This window comes from Lactuca virosa, chromosome 2, assembly GCF_052849685.1.
Source record: "Lactuca virosa cultivar CGN04683 chromosome 2, Lactuca_virosa_CGN04683_v6, whole genome shotgun sequence".
Taxonomy (NCBI): domain Eukaryota; kingdom Viridiplantae; phylum Streptophyta; class Magnoliopsida; order Asterales; family Asteraceae; genus Lactuca; species Lactuca virosa.
This window is the reverse complement of record NC_136427.1, coordinates 309,653,888-309,666,574: the sequence shown is the minus strand read 5'-3', so window position 1 is coordinate 309,666,574 and position 12,687 is coordinate 309,653,888. Positions and strand designations below refer to the sequence as shown.

General features: G+C 35.1%; 1 protein-coding gene across 1 annotated transcript; it reads right to left on the bottom strand.

Annotated features, from left to right (window-relative positions):
- Nucleotides 1–9,425: 9,425 nt before the first annotated feature.
- LOC145161641 (VASCULAR-RELATED NAC-DOMAIN 6) lies at nt 9,426–11,325 on the bottom strand. Its single transcript, XM_079081207.1, has 5 exons — nt 10,868–11,325; nt 10,418–10,559; nt 10,155–10,246; nt 9,985–10,072; nt 9,426–9,795 (listed from the first exon to the last, which is right to left on the bottom strand). Exons 1-5 carry the CDS (start codon nt 11,165–11,167, stop codon nt 9,605–9,607), a joined length of 813 nt encoding a protein of 270 aa, XP_078937333.1. The 5' UTR covers nt 11,168–11,325; the 3' UTR covers nt 9,426–9,604.
- Nucleotides 11,326–12,687: the final 1,362 nt, after the last annotated feature.

The window sequence follows — 12,687 nt, the reverse complement described above, 5'->3', positions numbered from 1 at the left end:
GGGAAAGTTGAGATTTTTAAGGGGGGAAATTAAGGTTGAGAAATCGTCTTTCAGCCATTTATGTGGTTGACCATTCATTATTCATATTATAACCAACAGTAATTCGAATTTCGTTTTCAATTTTATGCAAGTTTCTATAACGTTTTTTACCGGATCTTATGTGTTGTGTACCATTTTGGTGGATCTTATGTGTTGTGTACCCTTTGGGCGTACTATTATGTTTTGTTATAATTATGGGTGCTATTATGTTTTGTTATAATTATTTGTGTACCATTTGGGCGTATTATGATTACGGGTTGATTCTTAATATGTTTGTACAAAATCCTAAAATAACGAATTTTCAACACCCGACACCAATACGTATGCGTATTTTTAGGGTGACACATAATCAAATACCCATTAAGCAACCATTATGAAAAATGGTAAATTGTATTATTCTAGCACTCATGTGGAAGGTTAACTATTGAACACTAGCAATAACATGGGTTTGTCGAGGCTTGAATCGTTGTACCTTATATATGGAACTTTGCACCTCAACTACTAGACTTCCATGCATCTAGATAGAAATTAAACAACCATTATGTACGTTTTTAAAAAGAATTATCCACTAGAATAATCATATTTGGAGGCTAGTATACCTAAAAAACCATCTTACCATCTTTATGACAAAACAACAACCAAAATTGTGAATCAAAACCTGCGAAGTTGTGACAATACGTTTTCCAAGGCGACAATACGTTTTGCCAAGGCCCAAGAGTTAGCTCACTAAGGTATCGCGAGAGGCATTGTTCTAATGCTTTACATCTAATATGTATAAGAAGTGAGTTCGCTAAGGTCTTGCGACCTACATTTAATCTTGTATTTTATAGTCAAATTGGTAGAACAATATGATACAACATATGTATTTTATAGTCAAATTGGCCTGAGAATAACAGATCTGTATACCGAGCGGGGCTCGATGTCGGGCGGGGCCCGAGGTCAGGCGGGGCCTAGTATGTGATTTATTATGTGTGGTATGGGGTATGTTGGGAAACTCACTGAGATTTGTGCTTACGGTTTTCAGTTTATTTTTCAGGTACTTCCGGTTGCAAAGGGAAGAGCTCGGGTTGACTGCATCGCACACGCCATTGGGATTCCGCATATGATGTTTTACGCTGATTTTATATGATATTTGATAAATTGGTTATTTGAGATGTATAGATGATATTTGGAAATACTAAATTATCTATTTTAAAAATGAAATTTTCGGGGCCATATTTTTGGATGTTACAGATCGGAGCATGACATGTGGTTGGCGGAGAGAGGACCAACAAGGCTCGAGGACGCGGTGCGCCTCTTGTCGGTGTGCAGAGTGTGTCCGATGTAGTATAAATACTCCCTCAATTTTCTTCATTTCCACACCATTTTAAGTCTCCTTTATCTCTGAAACTTTCTTCCTTCTTGAGTTCAAATTTTTCGGGTTTCGTGAGTGTTTTAGCGAAGTTCTTGTGTATCTAAGAGTCCGAGAAAAGTAATATTCATGTCGAGATTCTACCCATGCAATTTCCCGGTTTCGCTAAAAATTTCTAAGTTAAGCTACACTTAATTTATATCGAGTGTAACTTATACTTATGTTCATAGTCATTATTATGAACTTGTAAATAATATTTATCAGTAATTCAAAGTCATTATATTAATTGATCTACTTACAGGGATGATGTATAGGCTAGATTTACTGAGGTGTTTAAAGCAACATTTCCAAACAATAGACTATGTATACCAAACGGACCCTACATCCGATATGATCTTACCTGGTTATTCCTTACTTGATAGATTTTGATGTAGACATTGGGATTGGTGAGGAATCTAGACTATTATTAGTCGCCGAGAATATTAGACTAAGACTCTATAATAATCATACTTAGGTCACGTCAAATGAAAAGTTAAGGTGTTAAACGAAGCTCTGCCCAAATCACCAGCTATCCACCTAAGTCATGTGAGTGCATATTCCCTTTTATGAACATGATTTTAATACAAGTATTAATTAAATTATTAAATATATGTCGAAAATTTTATATGTGAGCTATATGCTTATTGGATGGATTATGTGTTAGAAATGTACTTGATGCTTTACGATATGTGAACCAGATGGTTATATATGTGTTAAGATATATATATATATATATATATATATATATATATATATATATATATATATATATATATATATATATTATTACGTGATATTAATAATAGAAGTACTATTAGAGGTAAAGATAAAAGTAGATTAATACCTAAATGCTATGTGTTAAATATATACACTAAATTAGGATAGTGTTTTCTAAACAAAGTTGGTATTGGAAGTCTAGTAGTTTTACCCGTTAATGAGATAAGACTTAATATGGATGCCTAGTTCAATTAATTTTGATATTGGGTAATCTCATTCGGAGAGTATATGTCAGTTAGGAACAGAGAGTAGAGTTTTGTTCTGTGGCACTTTCAGGTGTCGATGGTACGAAATACGTACTAGAGTACAAATTGTATTCCTTTTTGGATGGTTCGGATCAAACAATTGTAATGGTATGTCTAGTCATCTCCCAAATTAATATGACAACACTTGATCATTCTAGACGATCTTGTGAATTACGTTGCTAGTGTGGGTTCATAACCCACAAACGTAGATGAAATGGGATATCATATTCATCAAATACTTTGATGGCACGAGTGCCTTTATGACTTTCACCAGCCAAGGAAGCCCCTAGCGGTGTAGTCAAGCCCTTTCTTTTAAACGGTTTATCTTCCTGATAATCATGGACTAGGATCTGTGAGGATCGATTGAGGTGGGAATGTATAGGTATGAGGTTTTATAGATGTCCAAGTCGGAAATATATTTATATATTGTTTGGTAACAGTTGGTTTTTCAAGATTAAGATATATATATGTGTATATATATATATATATATATATATATATATATATATATATATATATATAATAACATTATGGGATTGAAATCCCTATGTATCTCACTAGGTTTCCCAACCTGACTCACTCAGTTTGTATGCACACATGTATCAAGATTTTAGCTACTAGAACTTGATTAGGATGTTGAGTAATTAAGACAAAGTTTGCAATGGTGTACAGGACCATTAAGTCTTTACGTTGTAACTTATGTATCTGTATTGATTATGACATCCTTAGGATTTTATTTGAGACAATCTTGTAGTTAAAAGATTTTTATATGTTGGGATTTTCCGCAAATGAAGTATCTTGATTTTTAAAGCGTAAAGAAAGTCCTTTTGGTTCTAAAAATTAGAGGATGTCACAGTTAGTATCAGAGCTTTAGTTTAAGCGAACTAGGAATTTTGCTAGATTTCTAGACTTAAACTTAGAATGCTAAGCGATGATCGTGAGATGTGTGTCTATTATATTTTAGGAAGAATACCTGAACTAGAATACTTTAGGGAATGTGCCTTAATTGTTATTATGTGCTAAATAATTTATATTATAACATACCTTAGGTTGCCAAATTGCCAATATTTGACTAAATGAAAGGTCTGTTTCCGACCATAAGTTGGATAAAGGAGTTTTATATGTTCAGGCTTCTAAACTTTTAATTACGATCAGTGTTGCAGAAATCGGCCTCGGCGGCCGATTAATCACTTGGCGGCCTTGAACCGATTACGATTAAGGTGCTTGGCGGAAATTGGTCAAACTCGGGCTTGGCGGTCCTCGACGGTCATAGGCGGGAAATATTTTAAAAATTCAATTTTTTTAATTTTCAAATATGACACCAAAATTTTAAATTTACAAATTTTTAAGTTTTCAAATTTAAAAATATTATACAAAAATTTTCAAAATTTTAAAATTTTAAATTTTAAAAATTTTTAAATACTTATTTTTTTAGGATATATTAATTTTTTAAATAATTTTATTAATTTTTTAGGGTCCCCGATTAATCATCGCCTAATTCGATTAATCGCTTAACGCCAGTTGACCGCCGAGCTACCGCCGAGCGATTTTCACAACCTTGATTATGATATTAGGACTGACATATAACTTTTCGAAGTAATAAGGAAGATTATGCGTCTAAACATAAATATAATCTCCCCTAACATAATAAACTCACGTCTCGGTACACTAAACGCCTACGTTTGTGTACAAATTGTAATGGTGAGAGCACGTAGTGAATTAAGAACAATAACGAAAAATCAGCAGCTGAATCGCGAAGGGTGAAGAGGAACAACACCAAAGAGGAGACGAGGAAAATTCATACATACGTGGTAAACGGCATAATCATTATTAGAGTGCCTAGTAGAGTCTGTTAGGACATGTGCTTATTTTGACACATTCATATGTGTTAAATTGTTTTATGATTTTAGGAATAGGAACTTAGGGACTACGAGGTGATTTTTAGGATGAGTATGAGTAGGTGTGAAAGGTAGTAGAGGCCTATACTACCGGAAGCACAAGACTCGCACTTGGATCAGGGAAAGTCACGTTACTAAGACATTAGTAGTTGAGTTCGTTTTGTTCATGTCCATCGCTACCATCGTTTCGGTAATGACTAGGAAGATGATTGTTCGTTCGGACCTTAGTAGTCATCGGGTCCGATTAATGTCTACAAAGTAAGTTACTTGTTTCAAAGAACCATGTTCGATGTAATATCCCACTTTAGTCAAGGGATTTAAGGAAAATATAATTAAAGCGATCAACAAAAGTATCGCGACCGTCGTTAAGACTAAACAGCCAGTAGCTAGAAATGCTACATATATAAATGTGGTTGTACCACATTAAAACACGAAGGAAGGTATCTTCCGTGCTAGAGTCTGACTCATATAGACCTGAGTCTATCCATTACATCATGCGATAGAAGGTCATTAGAATATGACCATTCGTTCTGCTACGATTGTTGGAGTAAAGACCTTATCATATATTGAGTACGTCAAAAAAGGAACAGGATTTTCCAATAAAGTTCAAATTTGTAACTTGAAGGATAGGACTAAAGGTCCAACAAAAAATGAAGAGCATGTGGAAGTTTGAGCACCACCGGCAGTCAAGAAGTCCAAGAGTTAGACACTCATTTGAAAAGACATAGGAGTTATGGTTATCTAGGATGGAAAGGTAACATGCGGAATCATTATACATGCCTTGTTTTGCTGATGATTTCGGGACGTAATCATCCTAAGGGAGAGATAATTGTAACGCCCTCAATTTCGGGCTAGACAATTAGAATATAATAAGTGATAAAAACGACATTTAGATAGAAAGTTACTTAGGATAAATAAACTTAACTAAAGTTATAATATATATGACAAGGATACCATACATATAAAGAAATCTGAAATATGACTTCGTATGAAGAAGTTATGCTTCTTCGAAATTCCACGATTAACCACCATGGCTACGTGCGTCGTAAAAAGTGAGTTTTAGATAGGTTACTTATTAGCCTAAGCAATCCAAACGAAAGTCATAGTAATTGTAAAACCGAGAGCGTGCATATAGAAAACGTCCAAATCTGACTTCGTATGAGAAAGTTATGCTTTTTCGAAGTTTCAACGCAGCAGTGTGGGCACAGAAATTAAAATTCAAATCGATTCATTGTTAGGCAAAACAATCTAAACAATAGTTGAAGATCTCATGATTAGGAGTACGTCGATATAAGGACAGTAAAGAATGGAGTTCGTATGAAGAAGTTATGAATTTCACATGGACTTTAACAGTATAAACCGGTCTAAATATGAATTTTAGTTAGAGTGAGAATGAGCAGTTGAGACCTCAATGACAGTTGGTGGGGAGCTTTTATTAAAAAATATTTTGGGTTACAACAAATTATTTTTTTGCTTTTGTTTAAAAATTTCGGGTTCCAGTTCCATTTATGGGTTTCCAGTTATTTCCGGGTCTAATACACGAATCAGGTTCCAATTATCAATTTCCAATTCCATACCCACTATACCCGTGTAACACCCGGAATCCAAAAGGCCAGTTAAGGAAAGAAAAATCCCAAATCAAAAGGCAACTCGTCGAGTCCAAGGAGGAGAACTCGACGAGTAGGAACAGATTTGGGACGCGGGTTGGGAAACCTACTCGACGAGTTGGAGGGACCAACTCGACGAGTTGGTCTGGGTTTAGGAAACCCTAAATCTGGGTTTTTGTACCCTATTTAAGCATCCTATTCCCCACCTTTCAGCCTCATTTCCAGCCTCCATTGTCCAAACCCTAGATCTCGAACCCTAATGCTATAGTGAGCCATTTTTTAGTGTTCTTATGAGTATTGAAGCTTGGGAAGGAAAGAGAAGCTTGGGGGAATCAAGAAGAAACTAGTAGATCCAGAAACACCTTGCTTTTCTCATCATTTTTGGGTAAGAAAGTCTTCACCTTGCTCAATGAATACTTAGATCTTCTTAGCACCTTTTCTAGTGGGTTTTAGTCCAAGAAGCTTGACTCTTGGGTTTTGGACATCCCAAGTGAGGAACACTTCAGATCTAGTGTCTAGAGGGACTCTCATGGCATAAAGGTGCCAACTTTATGGCCATGGAAGTCCCATGCAACCTCTAAGCCTCTATTTTGGCCTTTTTAGCTCCAAAAGGCCATGCATGTAGATAAAGCTTGAAGCTTTACGTGTTTTGTAGTATCTAGAGTCCAGATCTCAGTTTATATGCCTTGGTTTAGAGCGTTGATGATGTTTGGATCAAGATCTAAGTCTTAAAGGACTAGGGTTTGAGCTATAGCCATTAATTGAGAGTATTAACGGGTAAAGCTGGAAACTTTACCCTTAAAGGGACATTTCCAGTGTATATGAGAAGTATGATGCTTAGATCTGAAGAGTAGGGGATTAACCCATTAAGAAGGCCCAAACAGACTGAGGAACTCGGCAAGTCCAGAGAGGGACTCGACGAGTTGAGTCGAGTTGTCCCGATTATGTACAAGATAGAATTTGACGAGTCTATGAAGGGACTCGACGAGTTGGTTCGTGTTTTCACGGCTATGAGTAGCAAGGGAACTCGGCGAGTCATGGTGATGACTCGACGAGTTGAGTCAACTCAGATTGTTAACTTTGACTTTGACTGGGCGTTGACTTTGACTGTTGACTTTGACTTTAACCAAGGTTGACCTAGTTTGATTTTTGAAGGCATTTGGACAAGAGTATGTGAGGGGTGGAATGGTCTTCTACCCCAGTGAGGACTTATGGTTAAGTTATAAGAATCTCAGACTTATCCATTTTGTATGATGATCAGTAGCTCGGGGATTCGAGAGATCAGCAGTTCAGGGATCTTCCAGCTAGCAGCGAGAGGTTTATTCGCGGGATTCTGCAGTCAGCTTGTGAGGTGAGTCTCCTCGCTGTTTGCATGGATCTACGGCCACAATGCCGACCCATTTAGTTTATGTACGGTAAGAAGACACGGGGGTTAGCCCTAGGCATTGTATGATAGTATGTTATTCCGGACCAAGGTCTGATGTCGGGCGGTGTCCGAGGAATGTTTGCATATTAGATTATACTTGTTGTTTGTGTGATACTTGTATGTGCCTGATAGGAGAGAGGTGAGTGTGGACGAGGTCCCGTATCTCATCACTAGCTGAGTATGGACGGGGTTCCACATCTCATCATTAGCATAACAGGGGTGGGGCCCGTGATAGGAGAGAAGTGAGTGTGGGCAGGGGCCCGTATCTCACTATCAGTAGGAGTGTGGACGGGGTTCCATGGCTCATCAGTAACAGGACAGGGGTGGGGCCCATGATAGGCGAGGCTTTAGGACAGGAATACATCTAGAGTATGTTTCATTATGTGCTAGTATAATTATGTGATATGTTGTATGCGTATAGCGGACGGGGCCCAGAGACTGGCGAGGCCTAAGAGAAACAGATATGTATACCGAGCGGGGCTTGATGGCCAGGCGAGGCCTGATGCCGGGCGGGGCCCGATGCCTGGATAGAGTCTGATGTCGTGCGGGTGCCCAGTATATGTGGTTATGTGTATGGTATGTGGTAGTATGGGGAACTCACTAAGCTTCGTGCTTACGGTTTACAATTTTGTTTTCAGGTACTTCCACTTGCAGAGAGAAGAGCTCGGGATAACTGCATTGCACACACCAAGATGTTTTAGCCTGGGATGTTTACTCTGATGTTTTGATACTCTGATAATAATGTTTTAAGATATTTGACTATGCTTTGATGAAGTGATATGATAACTATGGTTTTATTTAATGATTTAAAAATGAAAATTTTGGACCGTATTTTTGGGATGTTTCAACCCGGTTTGATACCCGGAACCGAACCGAACCGGTTACCGTATACCGGTCCAATTCTCAGTTCTTATAATTCTTCAATTCCGGGTTCCGGGTTTTCCAGGTTCAGGCAAGTCGGTCCGATTTTGGACACACTTTCATCCCTAGTTTAGAGTTTGTATTTGTGTTTAAGTTGTAATGTCATCACTTTTTGTTCCATCATCTTTAATAAATGAAGGTTTTTTTTTACACTTGTCATATTCTCATTCAATTTGTTAAATGTCATTTTGTGAGTATTTTGAATTAATTTTTTTTTTCCACGTGTCATTTTATGAGTTTTTCTATTTTATTAAATTTCACATAATATTTTAATATCATATTAATTGCAATAAATGTAGTAATAAATGGATATCAATTTCATTAATGAACTTACCTTTTAATTTCAAAATTCTCAAAATTAAAGTTTATTACTTTCTTTTATTTATTTAAATTTAAAAGATAAAAAACATTTCTATTATAATAATTCATTATTTTTCTTATTTTCTTATAAATTCAAAGTTCTCAAATATTTTGACATTTATATTTAAATTTTTTTTTAAATTAACTCATGTAGTACATAGGTCTCACAACTAGTGTTCAATAAATTACGGTTCCCCGAAGTATAACAAAAATGAAAGATTTTAGCTTTTCAACTACTACTTCAACGACTTGTACCATACGCAATTAATGTTGTATTAGCAAGTCCGGTTCACAGTCCATACTTTTTTCTCAAATCAGTCAAGTCCAAAAACCGGTTCCGGTCAAATTGTCCACCCCTCTTTTATGGTCATATTAGTGAATAACTCATGAAAAAAAACAGCTAATTACAATAATAAAAAGTAATAGAAGGTTAAATCACAAAAGAAACCTCTTTTAAATATTTACTACAAAAATCTTACATTTTATATTTTCTCGGAAAGATGATGTAAATATGCAAACAAAAAAATGTGCTTATTAAAAGATTTTTCTAACTAGACCATTGACATGAAAAATAAATGTTCACGAAATAGACGGTGACAGTAAACGAAATGATTTTTAAATCTAATTTTTATATATATATATATTTAGCATTAAAATAATCAAATTTTAAGATGTGGGTGGAAAGTTGCTATAAGAAAACCGATTATCAATATAAATATAGATGTAAAACTACTTGCGTATATTTGAGGCTGCTCTACTGAATATCAAAACACAAAGTCCAAAATACCCATTTTCAAATCAGGTTTGCAACATCATGTTAGGAAACCATATACTACCTCTTGAATCTTGATATTAATTTTACACTCTCACTAATTCATAAAATAAACATATCTAAAGAGTTCAAAACTGCATCCACAAAGGATTGAAGGTTTAATCAATCTTTAACCCACAAAGTTTACCACTTTTGTTCCTTGTTTCTTCTTTGGTTTGGATTCGTTAGAAACAATATCAGCTTTGGGCTCAAAAGTCTTCTTCTCTTTATCATCTTCAATCATGCTGAAATCATCCTCAAGATCATCACCACTTGCAAATTTGGTCACCTGCCCTCTTGCAACTGCTCCTATCCCAGTTGCTAAGATCCACAAAAACAAATACTCAAAATTGTAAATATGAACTAAATGCAAAAAAAAATAGCAACATACTTTCATTTGTTTGTTTATTATAGCATCCTACTTTCATTTCTTTCTAGTGCATCAATGCACAAATATAAATTTATAATAAAAGTTGTCAATTAAACAGTCAGTCAGTGAAGAATTCTTACATCTTTTGGCAGAATCACTTCTATTGCTTTTGTTTGGACAATCTTTAGCCAAATGTGTCACACCCCCACATACTTTGCAACAACCTCCCTACAACAACAGCAACAATGTTTCATATAAATAAAAAAATAAAATGTCAAGAACATAACTTATTGATAACATAAAAATGCACCTTCGGATATATTCCATGAGCGTTTTTAGGACAATCCTTACTCAAATGTCCTCGTTCTTTACATATAAAGCATGATGCATATTTTGTTCCCCCTGCATCACAAAGCTAGGGATAGTTAGGTAATTTCACATTGATCTCAAAAAAAAAACCCTCAGAATTGACGTTACAATAATCAATCCAAAAGCACATTCAAACACCCCCTCAATAATCATAAATTCAAATTAATATAACATCAATCAAAGAGGAAAATATGCTTAGATTACCATCTTGAAGTGGTTGAGGACATAGAGCCAAAGAATGTCCAAAGTCTCCACAATTATAACATAACTTGTCATCAACATCCTCTCCACTTTTCTTGGGGCAGTTCTTGAGACTGTGGCCACGTTGCCGACATAACAAACATATCTGCAAACACATTATATGTAATTATGATTAGGACTTAAAATTATAATTATAATCTAGCTGTAAACGTAAAGTTATCTAAGTTATAGTAATCAGCTTCTGAGTGTTTGAGTATAAGTAATTATGATTAGGGTTGAAATAATCAAATTTGGAGAATCGGGTAATAACTATTATAGGTTCCAAGTAGAACTGTCATTCCGATCGATATAAACCCTAACTTTAACTTATCATATTTTAGGCAATCATTTGATAACAAAAAGCTACGAAATGCAAATTAACATTAACTTGAAAAGGAAATAGACAAAACCTACCTTGTGTTTTTCCCATTGATCTTTCTCCGGGCAATTTTTGGCAATATGATTATCAGCTTTACAGATGAAACAGCTATCACCGGGTCTCATTCCGGGCACTCTGAGAGGGTGTTTTTTGTATGCAGGTCTCCTGGATTTGCTCGGGTCAGTGGAATCTGATTTCTTGAGCTTGAAATTACTCTTCTTCTTTTTCTTCTTCTTATTCGGATCCTGTGGCTGTGTGGGCTGGGGTTTAGGAAACAGTTCCGGGTGCTCTTCCTTGAATCGTTTGCGAGCTAATATCTGCCTTTTGCACACCATTTTTGTAGGGAAAACCAACAAGAAAGCGAGAAGGTGCCGTTGTTAGATAGGGAGGTAAAAGATTGAGGACAGAAACCCTGCAGAGAAAGAGGGTTGAAGCCAGGAGTTGGAAAAAGAGTCCCGGGTTTTCTACAAAGCCCATAACTAAATGAAGCCCTACATGGCTACATGGCTACATGCTGCTACTGATGCATGTGTCACATTTAAGTATAAATTTAATAAAATTAATAATCATTTAATCCATTTGTCATTCCATATTGCATTTGATATTTAATTTCTCTTCTATAATATATCATATATATATATATAAGAAAGTATGTCCGGCTTCCATCCTTACTAGCTATAGGGCTTACTAAAAAAGCTAATTTCCCTCCCGCATCCTCTAAAAAGATAGACATGATGACTGGCGTCTTTACTAATATTATCCATTGTATTATCATATTGTTGTTGTTGGAGGAAGATCATTCTATTATAACACTCATTAATTTTTTTTGTCATATTTTTTTAGGATTTTTATTTTTTTACAATTATAAAAACAAATATATTTTTATAAAACATAATCTCTCTCTTCTAATAAAAGAGTGTTTTTATATCATGTGTCACCACTATAAGCCTGTTAGCCACGTGTCATTTTCTCATACATCATAATATATTTTCTCTTTCAAATCCTAATTTTTGGTATACAAAATATCTAATCGTCCCTGCAAACCAGGAGGTATAATTTCAAAACAATTTATCTTATAGTAAATTCAATAACAATAAATAACGAATTTGTTATACCCTTCAAATTACTTCACAAAGATTGCATTCATCTTTAACAGCCCGTTAAATCAGCTATAGGTCTCCCAAATTTGAATTTTTGTTTAAGTAAATTGATACTTATAGTATTAGTTTCCATCTTAAGGCGCTATATCATTAATTAGGTCGTTGATTATCTTTCGATTGATAAGTAAAATCCCAATATTCATGGAAGAAATTGGATTCCATATTCAAATTCATTTCTATGTATTAGAGTTAATCAGTTATTTTGCCTTTAAAATAGGATTGTTATTTTGCCTCAAATTGTCACGATTTTGGTGTTTCTATCGGTCTACCATTGCTTTTCATCTTCAATTTGTTGTTCATCAAGGTTCCTTCTTTAAGCTGTCATTCTCATATTATATTTTCTGTTTTTGATTTTTTGATAATCATTCATTACTACGTGGATGTGTATGGTATTTGATTTTCATGATTTAATGATATTCAGAAACCATTTGTACATGATTTTGGTGATGGTAAATTTAATTTGATGTTGCACTCTATGTGTTTGATAAAATGCACATGAGAAGTTCTTTTTCCTATCAAGCACTGTTACACGGTACAATGTGTGTGTTTGTGTTCAATTTCTTTATATTATTCTTAGCATGTTATCTGTTGACGTAGATACACACCATGATTTCAATTTTTGTGGGTTTTTGTTGGTTAAACTTTGAGAGGGTATGCACATCACCATGATCTTCTTCGTTTTCTCACTCAGGTAC

What these genes read in the sequence shown, in the direction of transcription:
- LOC145161641 (XM_079081207.1), bottom strand. Translation starts at nt 11,167, where the DNA reads ATGGTGTGCAAAAGGCAGATATTAGCTCGCAAACGATTCAAGGAAGAG. An exon ending in ATCAATGGGAAAAACACAAG is followed by an intron (nt 10,560 to 10,867) that starts GTAGGTTTTGTC and finishes ATGTGTTTGCAG; the next exon opens with ATATGTTTGTTATGTCGGCA. An exon ending in AAGTGATTCTGCCAAAAGAT is followed by an intron (nt 9,796 to 9,984) that starts GTAAGAATTCTT and finishes TGTGGATCTTAG; the next exon opens with CAACTGGGATAGGAGCAGTT.